Below are 19,050 nucleotides of genomic sequence, written 5' to 3'. Positions count from 1 at the left end.
GTTCTTGATAAAAGAGTGTGACCACTTCGAAAATGAAAGGCTGTTAATGGGTTCATCTTTCCACGTGTACCTTTTCCACCTGATCTGTAATTCTCCATTTATTGATGCTAGTCTTTAGCAATTGCCTGATCCTGGTGCCTGGCTATGTAGGGTGTGTGTGTTCACAGGTGTTGTGTGCATATGCACATTTACACACACACTCATCCAGATATTGGCCCTAAGCAGATTTTCTTTTCCTCCCAATCCTGTCTTGAACATTGTTATAAATGGCTCAGGATTCAAATTAGGATTAAATAAAAAAAATAGGATTTATTAGAAGAATATAAAGGAATAGAGGTAAGCAAACAGCGCTGGGTGCACCGGGAGTCTCCGCTCCACCAGGACGCACACCAGTTACATCAAGCAGCTGATTTTTATGCACCTAGACTAATACATATTCATTACTACTTCTAAAAAAGTAGATTATTATAATTAGCTTCCGGGGTCCAGTTCCTCCTACTGGAGCATGCGCATCAGTCTCCTCTGGGGGTCTCTAGGGGTCTTTCATGCTGAAGGCTCGTAGTCTTCCTCTCCCCTTTGTACTCACTCGGCACAATTCCAAGTTTATGGAACACTCTCTGTACACTCTCCACAGGTCTTGTCTCCCAACCGTCCTTCAGCTTCTTTTTCCTTCCTCTTAATCTCTTGGCCCCCCTGGCCAGATACCAAGGATCCTCATAGTATCCCATAACAGTCACTAGTTGTTATCAGTTGTTCTGAAACTCCCAGACATCAAACACAAACGGCTTTCTTATTTGATGCTTCACGAGTAATTAAAACATTCTTCCCCAGCCATTCACAGACACGTCTATAGCAGTGTTAAGTTAATCTCGAAGAAGACAGGAAAAAAGGCTGTAACTGTTAGAACTAGAAGTCAGGAATAACAAAAGCAAACAGGTTCATAAATTTAAGGAGTGTTTTCTGAAGACGTGATAAATTGACTGGAATGAGGGGGAGACTGGGACACACTGCATCTGTGGTTCAAGAACTAAATTGCCAGTGCAGGGCCCAGGCAGACAGGATTCAAACAGAATTGTTCTTTATGGACACGAATTTATGGACACGAATTGGAATTGTTAAAACATTCCTCACAAACATTTATCGAAGCATTTGCAGCAGTAACAAAAACTCAGCTCACTAAAGAACAGGACTTATAAGTCACACTGAAACCTTGTGGTGTTACATAAGGTTTTATTCCTTTCTTACCAGAGACTCCAAAACAGTATCAGTTCTGAAATGTTCTACATTTTTTTACCAATATTTTAATGGGACTCCCTATTTTTTGATGTTCTGTCTCTTTCTAAAACATTTAAGTATCTGTAATACCGTTACAGGGATTTTGGAAAGTGCCATTTTTCCATAAGTCTTTGCCCCTGAATTCCTGTGAGATCCTATACCCATGCATATGACACTTTAGCAAACTAGCTCTCCCCTTTGGAGATCTTGTAATTCTGCTCATCCTGTGCTGCCATGAGGATAATTCATCACTTCCTCACCCCTCAGGTGCTGCGCTGCCTTAGAAAGAGCAGGAATTGTTTGCAATGGGATGTGCAGAGCAGCTGCAGAGTTCAGCTGAACAAGTCTCCTTCACTTAGTGCAGATTCCCTGAGGTGAAGGGCCACAAACACAAGAAAGCATCAGGGCTGCTGCAGGAGGGTGACCTCCTGGCACTGAGGGTGAGAAGCAGGAGTGTGGATTAAATTAAGGAAGGGGAGGGGAGGGTCAGAGAAGGAGGCTTGAGGGTCAGAGAAGGGGAGGGCCAGAGAAGGGTTAGTAACTGAGACTCCGAGGAAGTCTGCACATACCCTGCCCAAACTAGAGGGGAAAACAAAGCATTGCAGAGAGCTGTGGTAACCACCAAACTCAAGCTGGTGGCTGTGGTCGTGGTTCTTCTCAGTGTCTCCTGACCCACTGTAGCCTGCTGCCCTCTGGACTGGCTACAGTCACAGGTCATATCACACACCCCCAACAGGACAATCAGCAGATACCAACAACTCAAACACACCACTGATCCTCCTGCATAACTCGGAGACCAGGCTTTTCTAATCCAACTTCTTGCAGCCCTGGGCCGAGGCACAATGTGCACTGTCCAGCCTGCCAGGCTGGGGTTATTTTCCAGTTAAAGGGTCTGCCCCCACTGATGTCTCCTGGTGCTGCACAGGTAGGGTGCTCCCAGCAGCATCCTGCTGTGGGTATCACCCGACTTTCCCCTTCCCTGAGGGCACCAACCAGGCTTCTTGCAGCTCTTCCCATCCCCTCCAGTGAGGGACCCTGCTGAGCCCTTTCGCTGTGCCTGCTTTGCTTGGGGGGTTTCAGTGGCAACACCTGACTTTGAAGATGAAGTAAATTTAGACAAAATTAGTCTCAGGAGGGCGCCTGCAGCCCAGAAAACCAACCACATCCCGGGCTGCACCAGCAGCAGCGTGGCAGCAGGGTGAGAGGGGGGATTGTGCCCCTCTGCTCTGCTCTCCTGGGACCCCACCTGGAGCCTGCATTCAGCTCTGGGACCCCAGCACGAGAATGGCATGGATGTATTAGGACAAGTTCTAAAGGAGGCCACGAGGATGCTTAGTGGGCTGGAGCCCCTCTCCTACACAGGCTGAGGGATTTGGGGTGGTTCAGCCTGGAGAAGACCTTGTAACAAACTTCTAATACCTAAAGGGAGCTACAGGAAAGCTGGGGGGGACTCTGTCAAGGGGTAAAGGTTTTAAACTAAAAGAGGGTGGTTTTAGATTAGATATAAGGAAGAAACTCCACTATGAGAGTGGTGAGGCACTGGCAGAGGTTGCCCAGTGGGTGTGGATGCCCCATCCCTGGAAGTGCTCAAGGCCAGGTTGGATGGAGCTCTGAGCAACCCGGTCTGGTGGGAGGTGTCCCTGCCCAGGGGGTTGGAATGAGGTGATCTTTAAGGCCCCTTCCAACCCAAACCATTCTGTGATTCTGTGATTCTGTGATCTCCATCCCACACCTCAAGCACAGACACACATCCTGCTGGGACCGTGCTCTTTGTGGAGATGAGATAGGACAGAGGGGGTGAGGACAGAGTGCTCTCAGGGCAGTGAATGCATCTGCAGAACAAAAGCCCCACTTCGGGAGACCCTCCCCTTTCTGGTAAAAAACATAGGAATGATATTCCCCACACATCGCAAATTGCCATGTCTTCATTTCCTGCCCCATCTCACTTTCCTCATGCAGAACAGATCCTGTTCTGTTCCCCCCTATCAGATTTGGGGGATGGGAAGAGAGGACCAAACAGCAGGGAATTTCGGTGGGACAGAGCAAGGATGGGAGCTCTCTGCAACTGTTCCACCCTTCCTCTCGGTGCTGTGCTTACACGGCCCTACCACAGCCCAGTCACCATGGTAAAATAAGTGTACCTGTTTGCCCTAAACCAGCTGGGAAAATATATGGCTGACAGGAAAATACAGGACAGCTCCACTTCAGAATGGTTTTCTAATTGTACTCCACTTCTGGTCACGCGTAGGTTCTTATCTGCACTCCCCCCAGAGTGTTTTTTTGGAAAATAAGCTAAAAATTTAATAAAGAATTATTCCCTAATAAGCCGGCATCCCATTAATGATCCTCATAGACAGGCTGGCCCTATGTCTGCTGGACGTTTGCCATCAGGTCGTTATCTATGATCAGTAAGCATCATTCCCCACCTACAGCCTGCATGCTGCAGCCAGGGCTCAGGACCTCTGTCAGATCCCACCTCCCTGCACAGATCCTCGCACAAACTCTTTTTGGGGATTCAGCAGATGTAGAAGTTGCTGTTGTGGTTCTGGGCAGAGAGAAGAATGGAAACCTGGAGTTCACAAATCACCTTGCTCTGTGGCAAACCAAAGGTATTTTTCTCCACTTGTGGACTCCTCAGTTACTTTCTGTGCGTTGGTCCCATGGGCCCTGGCAGGCTCTGGAGACTGCCATGACCCCACAACTCCAAGAGTATGACACAAAAAGAGGGAGCTAATGCTTGAAGCTGAAGCAGCCTTGAAAATTTCCATCTTCTCACAGGACAGACAGCCCAGCCTCCATCTGGTGTCCCTTAGGTGACTTCCAAAGGACAGAACAATACTCCAGCCTTTCTGCACTTTGCAGTACACGGAGCTGTAGCGCTGCCACCTTCCAGGGGGCAGTCCTACCGGAGCTTATCCGTCTCATCAGACCCAGATCAAAAACCTTTGCTTAGGCTGCAAATTCTTCTGTGCTCCAAGCCAAGGAGCCCCAGTGCTCAGGGGTCTTCAGTACTGCTGAAGTACTGATAATAACACTGAAACACACTGATAATTATATTGAAACAGGCACTGGCTGTGGGAAAGTCCTTCTGGAAGCTAAATTATTCTTCCCTTGGATATATGCAGCTGGGGACCCAGCTCCGGATTCAAACACACGTAAGTGCCTAGAGGTAGGTGTCCAGATGCACTTGCTTGCATGAATGCTTACTGCCCGATCACTGACTACAGCCCCTGTGGTCAGCAGATCCCGTAGAGAATTTCCACTCACCCTAGGGCAGGGCCCTACATTCAGGGAGTGAGTTACTCCGTAGGACCCATGCTGTAGCTCTTCTCCAACTGCTACAGGGGCTCAGACCCTCAGGGTGCCATTCCACTGCCCCTTACTTGGGTGTCTACAGCCACTCGAGATGCCCCTAGGTACCCAAGCATCCACATGGCAGAGGCAGACCATCACCCCGGGCTCACAGGAGACCCTCACCCTGCTGGGTGTGAAGGGAATAGAGGCTGAGTAGGCACTGGGGGTCTCAGATGGCTCTCGGCACCTGTCTTTAGGTACCTGAACCATCACCTGAGTCTGCGATGTGGGGGTGTTAAACTGGGGCTTGCACCACCCCAGAGTCCACAGCTATGTTTGCAAGAGTGGAGATCTCTGTTTTGCAAGAGAAGGTGGTCTGAAAGGTTGGGCTGTGTCTCTGACAGTCTGTGGGTCTACAGGTCAGAGAAAGCAGCCGCTGGTCAGCTGCCCTGTTCTCTGTGCAAATCGGGAGTCACAACTGGCTCCTGCAGCTGCTGGTTACTCAAACACAAGAGCTCGGTGCAGTGCAATAAAGTACAGTAATTAAAAAGGGATTTAGACCCTACTTCAGCCTCCAAAATATCCTGATTCACAAACATTCAGGCCAACACTTCTGTCCTGAAGAACCTTTTCAGCCAGCAGTGCCAGCAGCAACACCTGGGGTTAAGCTATTGTTTCACTCCCTATTTTGAAAATTTAAGTGCTGTATTCCCTTAGTTGTCTTCCAGTATCTTCCTTTTTTCTATTCTGAATTTGTCTAGCTTCTGCTTCTCACAGCTTCCATGCAGACTGTGTCTAACATTAAATTAATGATCCTACCCACAGTTCTCAGACTCTTCTCGTCTCCAGAATTTTTCTCTGGAGGGTTTGTATTACCTTCAAGCTTCTCCTGCCAGAATAAAAAATAGTTTTGCAGGCTTCATTCGTGGGTGAACGAAAAAATGAAGACAAAGCAGCAAAAGGGCCACAAAGATGATCAAGGGGCTGGAGCACCTCTCCTACGAAGACAGGCTGAGAGAGCTGAGGCTGTTCAGCTTACAGAAGAAAAGGCTCCGGGGTGATCTAACTGAAGCTTTTAAATACTTAAAGAGGTCTAATAGGATGGAGAAGGACTCTGTATTCAGGTAGATAATGATAGGACAAGGGGGAATGCTTTTAAACTGAAAGAGGGCAGATTTAGATTAGAGTTTAGAAATAAATTTTTCACTCAGAGGGTGGTGAGGGGCTGGCACAGGTTGCCCAGAGAAGCTGTGGATGCCCCATCCCTGGAGGTGTTCAAGGCCAGGCTGGATGGGGCCCTGGGCAACCTGATGTGGTGGGTGACATCCCTGCCATAGGCATCCCTGCCATCCCTGCCTATGGCAGGGGGGGTGGAACTGCATGATCTTTGAGGTCCCTTCCATCCCAGCCCATTCTGTGATTCTATGTTTCTGTTTCTATGATTCTGTGATTCTGCTATGCTATGATTCCATGTTTTTATGTTTCTATGATTCTATTATTCTATGATTCTGTGATTCTGTGATTCTATTATGCTATGATTCTGTGATTCTATGATTCTATGAAAAGACATTTTCATGGTCTTTCTTAATGTTCCAGAGCACTTCTTCAGACTATTTTTTGCCTTAAAAATTTGGAGCAACATTCTGTGTTGAGCCCATAGCAGGAAAGCTGACTGCTCAGGCGAAAGCACTGCCTGAGGGAAGTAACAGCTTATTTCCAGATTTCAACTGAGTGGTGGTGAGCAGCCACCAAAGAAACAAGTCTTTCACAAACAATGGACTGTAAAAGATTCCTTTTCAGCCCTGGTCATAAAATTTGAAACATGAACTTGTCTGAAGTAACCTGCAAGTCACAGCAGCCCCATTTAGCCAGCATTTCTGCCCCGTTCCCCCCACCCGGGGGGATGCTGTGGAGGTCGCATCTCACATGTTGTAAAATTGGGTTCCTGATTTGGCACATGCATTGATGCATTGTACTCAGCTTCTCAACCTTAGTTCTGGACATCTCAGTGATCCTAAAAAGGTGTCTTTTTCATTTTTTTAAGCACAAAAGCAAGATTCTCCTGCATGGCTTCTGATCCCTTCAACTACCCCAACGGCAGCTCCTCCTCTTTCATCCTTGTGGGTGTCCCCACCCTGGAAGCTTTTCCCATCTGCCTGGGCATCCTTTTCTGCTCAGCATATGTCATCGCTTTGGTAGGAAATGGTGTAGTTTTGCTTGTCATTGGGCTGGACAAGTCCCTGCGTGACCCCATTCATTGCTTCTTGGGCATGCTGGCAGTCATCGATGTGGTGATGGTGACATCCATCATCCCAAAGATGCTGAGCATATTCTGGCTGAATTCTACTGAGATTGGTTACGTGGCCTGTTTTGTCCAGATGTTCCTTGTTCACTCCGCAACATCAGAGGAGTCTGGAGTGCTCCTGGCCATGGCTTTTGACCGCTACATTGCAATTTGTCACCCTCTCAGGTACCAAAGGATCTTGAATCACCAAACAATTGCCCAAATAGGCCTGGCTATCATGGTGAGAGCTCTCCTTTTCATAGTGCCATTGGCAGGGATGGTGACAAAGCTCCCCTATTGCCGTTCCCTTGTGGTTCCCCATTCGTATTGTGAGCACATGGCCGTGGTGAAGCTTGCATGTGCAGACCCCAGACCTATTAGATTTTACTGTGTGTCTATGTCCTCTCTTATAGTAGGGATGGACATGGCATTCATTGCTGTGTCTTATGGGATGATCCTTAAAGTTGTCCTGGGGAAGAAATCATGCTGGAAGGCCTTCCGCACCTGCGGATGTCATATCTGTGTGATGATGCTGTATTACATCCCTGGGATCGTCTCCATATACGCACAGCAGTTTGGCAGCAGTATATCTGTGCGAGCACAAGTTCTGCTAGCCGATCTCTACCTCATCCTCCCTGCCATGCTGAACCCCATCATTTACAGCATGAGGACCAAGCAGATCCATCAGGCAGTGCTCAGAATGTTATTTTCCAGGAAGGTTCATGCCTGACACAGTAGTCAGTGATTTTCCAGGTGTGTTCATCAATGTGAAGACGGCACCAATTTTATTCCCAGTGAATGAACACAGTGAACAGAAGCAATGAGAGGATGGGAGAGGACTTGCTGGCATTAGCGGCTGCATGAGACTGTACTCTGTGACAAGAGGTATTTGGGACTGGGATCTTAAGCAAATATCGGGATCTCATTTCCCCTTCCTTTTTACCAGCTGATAGAGTGGCAAGCAGCCACCTTTGAGTTTTGAGCTGTTCCCAATGCCATGAATGTCCCTATGATAATTTAAAGCAACAGCTTACAAATCCATGTATACTTGTGTCAATAAACAGATTCTACTTGAAATGTGGAATTTTCATCTATGGTGTCTTTTTTAGTCCCTTCTGGACTATTGGGCTAGCAGTAGGTGACTGTCACACTTTGCAGGTGCTCTAGCCACAGAGGATCTCCCCTCTGTGCCTCTCTTGTACAAAAGGTTTTCCCTTGCTGAGCACAGGCCAGCTTGTCCAGGTTTCTGGATGATGATGGCAGCTCAGTATTTGATGAATAATTTGATCACCTAGGAAAGCTTATCATTGAGTCACTCTAAGCTTAAAAGTGATCATTCACCAGCTATTTGCAGAGTTCTGGAAACAGCTGGGGAAGGGAGACGCCTGTGGTCTGGAGGAAATTCTATAAGCATATGGCAAAGAGAAAAATCCTGAACTCTTCAAAGCATTCTGTCAGTCCAGCAGATCACAGAATCTCTAGGTTGGAAGAGACCTCAAGATCATCGAGTCCAACCTCTGACCTAACACTAACAGTCCCCACTAAACCATATCCCTAAGTTCTACATCTAAACGTCTTTTGAAGACTTCCAGGGATGGTGACTCAACCACCTCCCTGGGCAGCCTGTTCCAATGTCTAACAACCCTTTCAGTAAAGAAATTCTTCCTAAAGTAAAGAAATTCTTCCTAAAGATCACACCAGCTGGGTAAGGAAACCAAAGCAGGGAGATTCACTGTGGTATTTATTACTTTTTCTAGCTGTCCATATCTTCTAGTGGTGAAAATAAACACTGACTCTGCTTGGGGGTACTTACTACTTCAGTGTCTGCGTGCTGTAACGTCCACAAGCCGGTGAATAGCTAAATCTATCATGTCTCAGAGGCCTGAAGGACAGCATGACATAGATCTGAGTGTCCCGAGCCTAGCTACTAACTACTGCAGGTAGACCACCTGCTTCTTAGACTTCTCTGAGACCTCTATGAGCAAGCAAGCTATGTCCAAGCAGGATCCAGACCCCAACCAGGTGTCACAGCACCTGACTGTGTTGAGGTTCCCCAGGGTGCAGAAGACCTCTTGAACTGGAAGCTAGGATGCAGCCAGCAATGACGCTGGTGGGTCAGGTCCCCCAGCAGCAGCAGGTTTTATCTGGAACCTGCAGGCACAAGGAGTCATTCTGAGGCTTTACACATTAGGATCAGCAGATGGAAGTCCAGCTCTGAGCTGGGATGAGGAGATAACTCTGCAGGCATTATTTGAATTGGTACTAGAAGTTCCCTGGGAGACCTGCACTCTCAGAGAACCTGAAGCTACGTGTCAACAGCAACTACCAAAGTACCGACACTAACAACATTTATCCCTATACCCATATAGAGTTTATGTGGCAAGGTTTTGGTAGGGGGGGGCTGCAGGGGTGGCCTCTGTGAGAAGGTCAGTGCAGCAGGAGGGAGGAGGTGCTCCATGAACCAGAGCACAAGTTCCCCTGCGGCCTGTGGAGAGGCCCCTGGTGGAGCAGGCTGTCCCCCTGCACCCATGGGTCCCACACAGAGCAGATCTCCACGCTGCAGCCCCCCCATGGGTGGAGGAGCCCCCGGTGGAGCAGGTGGATGTGGCCTGGAGGAGGCTGCGGCCCATGGAGAGACCCCGCAGGAGCAGGCCCCGGGCCGCAGCTGCAGCCCGTGGAGAGGAGTGATCTCCTTGTTCATATGTCAATCCTTGAGCACCCTTCATCGTTTCCCCCACACACTTCCCTTTGAGAAGGAGGAGTGAGAGAGCAGCCGTGGTGGAGCTCAGCTGACCAGCAGGGTAAAACCACCATGATACCTTACCATCAGACATTCCAATAATGGAGCAAAGACGTTACTCCTGGGCTCTGGCTGGAGCCTCCTGAGATTCAGGAACACTTAAACTACAAACAGCCAACTTTTGGGAAAAAAAAAAAAGCAGCAGTCTGGTGAGTCTTTGCCAAGGAGGTTTTGGCAGGGATAAGTGAGAGTTCCCATTAGGATGTTTAAGATGTGTTGTAGTGGGTTTACGTGGCAAGGCTTTGGTAGCAGGGGGCCATAGGGGTGGTTTCTGTGAGAAAGATCTAGAAGCCGCCCCATGTTTGGGAAGGGCCCCATTGTTTTCCAGATCTGAGCCAATAAGCGATGTTGTTTTGCGCCTCTGTGAGAGCATATTTAAGACAGAGAAAAAACTGCTGCGCCACACAGCAGCCGGGAGAGTCAAGGGAGTGAGAAACAGCCTTGCAGGTGCCATGGTCAGTGTAGAAGGAGGGGGAGAGGTGCTCCAGGTGCCGGAGCAGAAGTCCCCTGCGGCCTGTGGTGAGGACCATGGTGAAGCAGGATGTCCCCCTGCAGCCCATGGAGTACCACGGTGGAGCAGGGTTTCACGCTGCAGCCCGTGGAGGAGACCACGGTGGAGCAGGTGGCCCTGCACCGACGGAGGCTGCCGCCTGTGGAAGACCCCTGCCGGAGCAGATTCCGGGCCGGACCTGTAGCCCGTGGAGAGGAGACCACGCAGGAGCAGGTGATCTGGCAGGAGCTGCTGCCCGTGGGGGAGCCAGGTTGGAGCAGTTTTCTCCTGAGGGATGGACCCCGTGGTACAGACCCATATCTGGAGCAGTTCTGGAAGAGCTGCTGCCTGTGGGAAGCCCACGCCGGATCAGTTCATCAAGGACTGTATCCCGTGGGTGGGACCCCACAGCACAGGGGACGAGAGTGACCGAGAAGGAGCGGCAGAGAAGAAGTGCTGTAGACTGACCATAACCCCCATTCCCCCGTTCCCCTGCGCCGCTCGGGGGGAGGAGGTGGAAGAGGGTGGATGGGGGGGAGGTGCTTTTGGTTTCTTTCCTTTGTTTCTCACTTCTCTAGCTTGTTAGTAATGAGCAATAAATCTTACTATCTGTCTTCTTATGCTGAGTCTGGTTTGCCCGTTACACTAATTATTGCGTGATTTTCTCGTCCTTATCTCAATCCTTGAGCCCCTTTCACATATTTTCTCCCCATTCCTCTTTGAGGAGGGGGAGTGAGAGAGCGGCTGTGGTGGAGCTCAGCTGCCCACTCGAGCGGAACCACGACAAATGGGAAAAAAACCACCTGCGGGGAGCGGATTTTTGGGGGAAATAAAGAGGAAATGGGGGTTTTTTCGGCGCGCGGGGTGATGAAGTAGAGATATGGAGCGGAGATGAATGTCTGTGTCAGAGATGCTTGTGGTATCAGTTGCTCATGGTGGTCTGCAAAGAGGGGGGAGTTTCATCAGAGCCAGCAGCCATGACCCCACCTGGGGCTGAGGGTGGAGAAGCAGAGGGGTGAAGCTGGAGAAAGGTGGCTCCAGTAAAGCAAGGACTCAGAAGAAAAGCACACACTGCTCATCTTTAGGCCCCTGAAGTCAATGTGGAGGACTAGCTCCAGCCATAGACTGACCCCATGTCTACATCTGCCACCTGTGTTTGGTCAGATGAATCCCACACAAAATGTTCTGTTTAATCTCATTTCTACATGATTTTTAAGTTAAAGTCAGTGATGCACATTCAAAATCAAAACTGGTTCAAGCATGTTATTCCCCATGTCAGAAATATTTTTTCCTGTCTTTGTGGTGGTTCTCTGATTTTCTGCTGCACTTTTTCCTGACAGCTTGAAAAAATCAGTTGTCAGAATATTTCTGCTAGCCTGAATTTCCAAGGTGTGGATGGAACTGACCTTGGCAAAGGATGCAAAGAATAACAGGAGGGGATTCTTTAGGTACATTGCTCAGAAAAGAGAGGCCAAGGAGAGTGTAGTCCCTCTGATGAATGAGAAGGGTGAACTGGTAACGACAGACATGGAGAAGGCTGAAGTACTCAACAACTTCTTTGCTTCTTTGGCTCAGTCTTCACTGCCAGTCAGACTTCCCAAGTCTTTTGTGCCCCTGATTCTGTAGATGGAGACTGGGGGAGCAAAGTCCCATGCACTGTAGGTGAAGAGCAGGTTCAAGACCACCTGATGAAAATAAACACGTACAAGTCTATGGGGCCTGATGATAAACATCCCAGGGTCCTGAAGGCTGAAGTAGTTGCCAAACCTCTCTCCATCATATTCGGAAAGTTCTGTCAGTCAGGCAAAATCCCTGGTGACTGGGAAAAGGGAAACATCACTCCCATTTTTAAAAAGGGTAGGAAGGAGAATCCAGGAAACTGCAGATTGGTGAGCTTCACCTCTGTGCCTGGCAAGATCATGGAACAGATCCTCCTGGAAGCAATGACAAGGCACATGCAAGACAAAGAGGTGATGTGAGACATCCAGCGTGGCTTCACCAAGGGCAAATCATGACTGACCGACCTGGTGGTCTTCTACAATGGAGTGACAGAATCAGTTGACAATGGAAGACCGACCGATGCCATCTACCTGGACTTCTGCAAGGTCTTTGACATGGTCACACATGACATCCTGGTCTACAAATTGGAGAGAGCTGGTTTGATGGGTGGAAAATTCAGTGGATAAGGAGTTGGCTTGAAGGCCACACACAGAGAGTGGTGGTCAATGGCTCTACGTCCAAGTAGAGGCCAGTGACAAGTGGTGTACTGCAGGGGTCTGTCTTTGAACTAGTGTTGTTTAATATCTTTATCAATGACATAGGGGGATCAAGTGCACCCTCAGCAAATTTGCAGATGACACCAAGCTAAGCGGTGCAGATGATATGACAGAAGGAAGGGATGCCATCCAAAGGGACCTGGACAGGCTGGAGAATTGGACCCACGTGAACCTATGAAGTTCAACAAGGCCAAGTGCAGGGTGCTGCACCCGGGCTGGGGCAATCCCAGACACGAGCACAGAGTGGGAGAAGAACTCACTGAGAGCAGCCCTGCAGAGAAGGACTTGGGGGTTCTGGGGGACAAAAAGCTCAATACAAGACAGCAGTGTGCACTTGCAGCCCAGAAGGGCAACTGTGTCCTGGGCTGCACCAGAGGGGTGGCAGCAAGGGAGGGAGGGGATTGTGCCCCTCTGCTCTGCCCTTGTGAAGTCCCACCAGGAGTATTGTGTCCAGGCCTGGGGCCCCCAGCTCAAGGAGGATGTGGGGCTGTTAGAGTAGGTCCAGAGGAGGGCCATGAAGATGATCAAGAGGAAAGGCTGAGAGGGCTGGGGCTGCTCAGCCTAAAGAAGAGAAGGCTCTGGAGTGACCTCATTGTGTCTTTTCAATCTTAAAAGGGACTTACTAGAAAGATGGAGACCAACTTTTTGCTCAATCAGATAATGAAAGGAAAAGGGGGAATGATTTTAAAGTAAAAGAGGGGAGAGTTAGATTAGATGTCTGGAAGAAGTTCGCTCAGAGGGTGGCACTGGCACGGGTTGCCCAGAGAAGCTGTGGATGCTCTGTCCCTGGGGAGAGGCAGGAGATGCTTCCAGCCACTCGTCCAGCAGCAGCCAGAAATGAAACTGCACTTGCTTGTGCTCCAGGCAGAAACACAGATTTGTTGTTCTGCTGGAGACAACTCGTGCAGCCTATTCCTGCCTCACTTCATCCTCTCCTAGCACCTGCCATTTGAAAAATAAATTAGATGGGAAAGAATTGACTTGAGACTAAGGCTGTTACTGCCCAGCCCCTTTGCAGAGGTTATTACAGAATTTGTCTGCAGAGGCCTCGTGCTCTTGGGACTCTCAATCCAGGAGGCATCTCCCTGCAGAATGCTGGGGTGATTTATGCACATCCCTTCTGCTCTGCCCTCACGCGTGGAGGCCTCCTTTCCTCGGCGTGAGCCTGCAAGCAGAGCATGAGGTGGGTGGATGTGGCTGAGGACTGACCCGGGGTGGGCTGTGTCGGGTTCAGGGCACAGGAGGATGCTGCAGGTGCCCAAGAACTGGGGGAGAGCAGTCAGCCTGTGGATGTTCACAAGCTGAGTCAGCTAGGAAAAAGGCAATTGCTGGAAACTTTCTTTAAAATATCAGTTGTTCAAAATTTAAGTCTCTTATTAAATGAAAACAGAAACTGGACACTGCAGAATTCTGATTTTTTTTTTTTTTTTTTTTTTTTTTTTTTTTTTTTTTTAGCTAAAAATAAGCCCTCAGTTTAAAAAAGAGTAAGCTAATAAGCATCAAGCTTTTTAACTAAAACCAGAATTTGTTCACTGAAAAAAAATGAAGGGAAAAAAAAAAAAAAAGACAGTTTGTTTCTGTTTATATAAACCAATCATAAATTAGCTAAATGCATATTTTCTGTAAAACAAACTACATGTTCAGCCATGGGCAATATTCTTAATTGCTTGCATACAATAAGAGATATCTGACTTGCAAGCCATGGGCACACAGCTGGGGCCCTTGCAGATGGACAGGATTTGGTAAAATAATCTGGGTTCTGTCAGATGCGGTGAAGATTGCTCGGGGTGGGCTGGCGATGCCGAAGGGGGCAGGCAGCCCCCTGGCCCAGGATCCCCACCTGACTCAGGTCACTCGAGGCTTGAAGCAGGGTGCAGGACAGGCTGGTTCTCTGGCTAGCCTGAAGGGAGGGCAGCTTGAGTTCAGAGGCAGGCAGGGACTGGGGAACAAACCTTTACTTGGGGAAGTTCCCTGCGACTGGGGTGCAATTTGTGGAGAAGGGGCAAAAATTCCAGGGCCAGCTACACACACATGGGTCAGGGCATGGACCCCGCCAGCAGCTGCTCCAGAGCTGGAAACTTGCCTTGGATGTGAAGGGGTGTCCTAAACCCTGTGCTAGCAGCCAGACCAGGCAGCACTCACCTTTGTGCTCCAGCTAGGAGTAATAACGTGGCTTCATTTCCATAGGAAGGTATTTCTGGAGCATGCTTTATGCTCCATAAACCTGCACGGCAGTTCTCCACTGCCCTGGAGGTGTCTGTGATGAGAAGGAAAGGAGTTAGAGATGGGATGGGGGGAGCTCAGTCTGGAAGATGTGATAGGCAGACATAAAACATCAGAGGAAAGCACAGGGCCCATTTCTCAGCCAAAGAGTTCTGCGTCCAGCAGTCATTAACAGCACGAGGGACTTCACTGTGATAAAAAGGAACTAAACTACAGGGAAAAGGTCAGTGGTGCCTAGGAGCTGGTGGTGTTGATGTCGATGTATTTCAGCCTGCAGTACTGATTTTTCATAAAGTTCTGGTTTCTCAAAGCTGAAGAAACTTAAAGGCAGAGCGAAATTAGACAAAGAAACCGGACAAAGCATTGAGAGGTGCTTTGAACAAGTCCAGCTGATGGCCAAGCCTGCACCTGTACATGCCTGCAGCAAGGGGTGGCTTTGGTTAGGAAGGTGAATGGGGCACGTGAAGCTGCAGCTACAGCAAAAAGTGGTATGTGAGAGCTGGTCAGGATCTCATGCAATTAGAAGCTATTAAGTACAGAAATCAGATAAAAGCAAATTAAGACAACTACCCCTCTGCGTGAAGGGGAGAGGTCTATGCCTACCCAAGAGACAGGCAATCAGAGAGGCAATCAGAGATTTATTTATTTATTTTTAATGCAATTTACTTAATTAATAAATGAGAAGCGTGTTAAACAGCTTCTGTCAAGAACAGAAAGCAAACACAGCGGTCCTGGGTAAATGGCACAAGGGAAAAGGTGTCTGTGCGTTGGCCAAGGAGGTCTCTGGACTGCTCTGCCAAACTTTTATTAGTCCTGGCATGCTGCGGTGACTGCAGACACGCTTCCTCAGGCCATTACTTTAGCGAGACAGTAAGATAATGTGATTAACTGCAGATTGCTTAGCCTGACGTCAATGCCCAGCAGACTGCCCAAGATGCTAATAGGAGATTTGGTCAATACAGATTTACATGATTGGAATCAAATTAAATTAATTGCAATCAATGTGGCTTCACAGGAGATAGCTCTTGTCAAAAAAACTTGATTTAATTTTCTGATGAGATGGCAAGTTTGGTTAACCAATGTGCACATAGGTGTGTGTGCACAGTACAGACTGCACCTCCTCCTGCTTTCCCGAGAGGAGCTGCCCACCACAAACCGGGTGTTTCTGCAGGGACTCCACAAGGGCTGGCTCTAGGCTGGAATTTATTCTGTGCCACTTTCCTCAGTAGTCCTAAAATCAGTACAAGTTGTGTCTCAAATAGTGCTGGGGAAAGACAAGTCCTGCAGAGCAGTCCAGAGAGATTGGTGGATGTAATCACTGAAAGGAACTGCCTGAAATAAACTGAATACCAGGGTGAGGAGAGCAGGCAGGTTTTCACAGGGGGGCACTGGATCCTAGAAAACAGAGGCTCTGGAAAGCAGCTGACAGCACACTTATAGGTATCACTGAGACCCAAAGGGCTAGCGCAATTTTGGATTCATAAAACAGAAATAGAGGAGGTTATATATATTAAAAAAAATAGCAAGTTGATATCATGTAGATGTGTGGATAAAAACTCTCTCATAAGGCAGGTTGTGGAACACATGGCTGGAGACAAGAAACTCTCAGTGCTCTGGGGCTTTAGTTTATCAGGAATAACTCCTTGGTCGTGGCAAGTGCACACCTTCAGTGAAAATACTCTGCCACAAAGGGCTCTGTGGTCAAGCACAGGAAGGCAGAACAGTGCCAGCCTTTGGACAGACACACTTGCTGCAAAAGCCAGAGGTTACACAGAGTGGCTGGGGGGGAATCAGAAGGGAAGGTGGCCCCACATGAGCAATAGGACAGCTTGGACTCTCCGGTGATGAGTCCTCTGGAAAGCACTGCCCACAGCAAGTTTAAAGCCTGACTGTGGGTTACAGGTGCTGAAAGTTTTTCCTTATATTGCACGATGCCTGAAAACTGCAGTGTGCACAGCTTTACGACCAACCAGATGTCAGCAAAATCCCAACCTTTCTGTCACTGTGTTGCAGGGAACTAAAGTCAGGAACCAATATTTGACTTGTTCCACCTGTGCCATGTCCAGCCCCAACCAAACCAATGCCAATTCTTTGCCTTTTCTCCTGACGGGCATCCCTGGCCTGGAAGATCTCCACATATGGTTTTCCATCCCCTTCTGCTTTATGTACGTCATGACCCTGCTGGGAAATATCACGATCCTTCTTGCTGTGAGGCTGGACAAAAGTCTCCATGAGCCTATGTACTATTTTATTTCCATGTTGGCTGTCATTGACCTCATCTTCTCAACGGCTGTAGTTCCCAAACTGCTGGGTGTATTCTGGTTGGGTTCAAGGGAGATTGTTTTTGAGGCCTGCTTCATCCAGATGTTCTTCATCCACACGTCCACCGCGGTGGAGTCAGGGGTGCTCCTGGCAATGTCCTTTGACCGGTACATAGCCATCTGCAACCCCCTGAGGTACTCCACCATCCTAACGAGCTCAAGGACCACCCAGATAGGACTGCTGTCTCTGGCCAGGGGAGCTGCTGTCATGACACCTTTAATGTGCCTCCTCACCAGCTTGTCCTACTGCAAATCCCGAGTCATCCCTCACTCCTACTGCGAGCACATGGCCGTGGTGAAGTTGGCCTGTGCTGACCCCTCCGTCAGTGACCTCTACAGCATCATCGTGGCAACGCTGTTGGTTGGGACAGACTCTGTCTTCATCACTTTATCCTACGGCATGATCCTCAGGTCTGTGTTGAGGCTGCCATCCCAAGAGGCACGTCTCAAGGCCCTCAGCACCTGCGGGTCCCACATTTGCATCATCCTCCTGTTTTACATAGGTGGCCTCCTCTCCATGTACCTGCAGATGTTCTCTTTTGGCTTGGCACCTCACGTCCAAGTCCTGGTGGCTGATTTCTATTTGACAGTCCCTCCCATGCTCAACCCATTCATTTATGGCTTAAAGGTGAAGCAGATCCGGAGAGGGATTTTCAGATTGCTGGAGAAGTTGGCAGGACTCATGTTCTCACATGCTTACAAAGGCAGGCGAGATGCTCAGAGAGCAAGGCACTCCCCAGAAAATAATTTATCTTACCCTAGACCAGGTGTGATGCTAGGTGCAATGAATGCCTGTGATGTTAGGGCAATGAATGCCCCAGAAATGCCCATCTTTCTCCAGTAACTGGAAAGGGAACCTAGACCAAAGGCCTACCACTGACATGACAAAAGTTTATTGGTGTCAAACCGATGGCTCGGTCCTGATGGATGCTGCACAACTGTCTCCTTGGCCAATGCACTCGTGTTTTCCAAGATATCACCTGGAAATGTGATATCATGGTATCACTTGGACAGCAGCAGCACTTCGGCCACTGCGGTACATGGGGACCCTGAGGTGTCCCCCAGGGCAGGGTGCATCAACCAGCGAGGACAGCTGTGTCCTGCAAGCAGCAGCGAGGTGACACCGCTGTGCACAGTGCCTTGTGTCCCTTGTGGGGGGCATAGGAGGGTGCCTGGACCCCCTCCTTGCCTACAAGGGGTGGCAATGGCTCACCCTGTGTCTTATCCACCTCTCCGTGCAAGAGACATCTGTGCTCCGCTTCTGATCAGGAGTCAGACTGAGGCATCTAAGAAATGGTGCAGCTCCAGGCTCCCTGGGAAGGGGAGGCTGCTTTAATCAATAGCTGCATGTACACATCCACTGCAGCAGCCTCAGTTGTCACCTCCCATGCCTCTCTGCACCCCTGCTGTATTGTCATGGTGGGGACCACACGCACCCCAATGCAGTGCAGCGTGGCAGGGTGAAGTGGTGTAAGCCCTGCTGCCAGTGCAAGGAGCACGGAGCCGACCCGAGCACCAGCGCTGCAGGAATCAGCTGGAAAGGAGGAACCCAAGAGGTTGTGCTCTGCATAGAAGTAGTTGCTGATGTGTTTGCTGAGCTCAGAAATCACTCAGAGATCTAAAGTAAAAACTGTTTCCTATTCCTGACATATCCTGTAGCCACAGGTGCCAAGAACAATCACACGAAATAGCATTACTTCGTTAATTCTGCAAAGAGTGATTGGAGATTTATCACCTGGTTTGGAGAGGGTGGTCGAGTCAGAAATAAGGAAGAGAAAACGGTTCCTGTAAAATGTGATGCATCCATCCATCTTTGCTTCCTTCCTTCCTCTCTTTTGAGATCATCCAAATCTCCCTCTAAACTGACAAACCAGAGGAGTCCTGCTGACATGAATCAGATGGAAACATTTGATATTAATTTTAAGATCAGAGACTTGTTTAGGTTGGAAAATACATTCAAGATCACTGAGTCTGACCATCCCATCACCAAACCATGTCCCTCAGCGCCACATCCACACGTACCCTAAATACCTCCGAGGACAGGGGACAGCCCGTCCCAGTGCCTGACCATGCTCTCCATGAAGAAA

The 19,050-nt window shown here is 48.9% G+C and overlaps 2 protein-coding genes across 2 annotated transcripts; both read left to right on the top strand.

The window, feature by feature from the left end:
* The first annotated feature begins 6,388 nt into the window (after nucleotides 1–6,388).
* On the top strand, nucleotides 6,389–7,665 carry LOC101796047 (olfactory receptor 52I2-like). The gene has a single exon (XM_005022565.5). The coding sequence runs from the start codon at nucleotides 6,636–6,638 to the stop codon at nucleotides 7,581–7,583; it is 948 nt and encodes a 315-aa protein (XP_005022622.3). The 5' UTR covers nucleotides 6,389–6,635; the 3' UTR covers nucleotides 7,584–7,665.
* Nucleotides 7,666–16,160: 8,495 nt separating this feature from the next.
* On the top strand, nucleotides 16,161–17,913 carry LOC113844773 (olfactory receptor 52K2-like). Its single transcript, XM_038180311.2, has one exon. It carries the CDS (start codon nucleotides 16,701–16,703, stop codon nucleotides 17,805–17,807), a length of 1,107 nt encoding a protein of 368 aa, XP_038036239.1. The 5' UTR covers nucleotides 16,161–16,700; the 3' UTR covers nucleotides 17,808–17,913.
* Nucleotides 17,914–19,050: the final 1,137 nt, after the last annotated feature.

Source organism: Anas platyrhynchos, chromosome 1 (assembly GCF_047663525.1).
Source record: "Anas platyrhynchos isolate ZD024472 breed Pekin duck chromosome 1, IASCAAS_PekinDuck_T2T, whole genome shotgun sequence".
Lineage (NCBI taxonomy): Eukaryota > Metazoa > Chordata > Aves > Anseriformes > Anatidae > Anas > Anas platyrhynchos.
Note: the sequence above shows the minus strand (reverse complement) of the source record. Positions and strands in the feature narration are given on the sequence as shown.

What these genes read in the sequence shown, in the direction of transcription:
- LOC113844773 (XM_038180311.2), top strand. Translation starts at nt 16,701, where the DNA reads ATGTCCAGCCCCAACCAAACCAATGCCAATTCTTTGCCTTTTCTCCTG.
- LOC101796047 (XM_005022565.5), top strand. Translation starts at nt 6,636, where the DNA reads ATGGCTTCTGATCCCTTCAACTACCCCAACGGCAGCTCCTCCTCTTTC.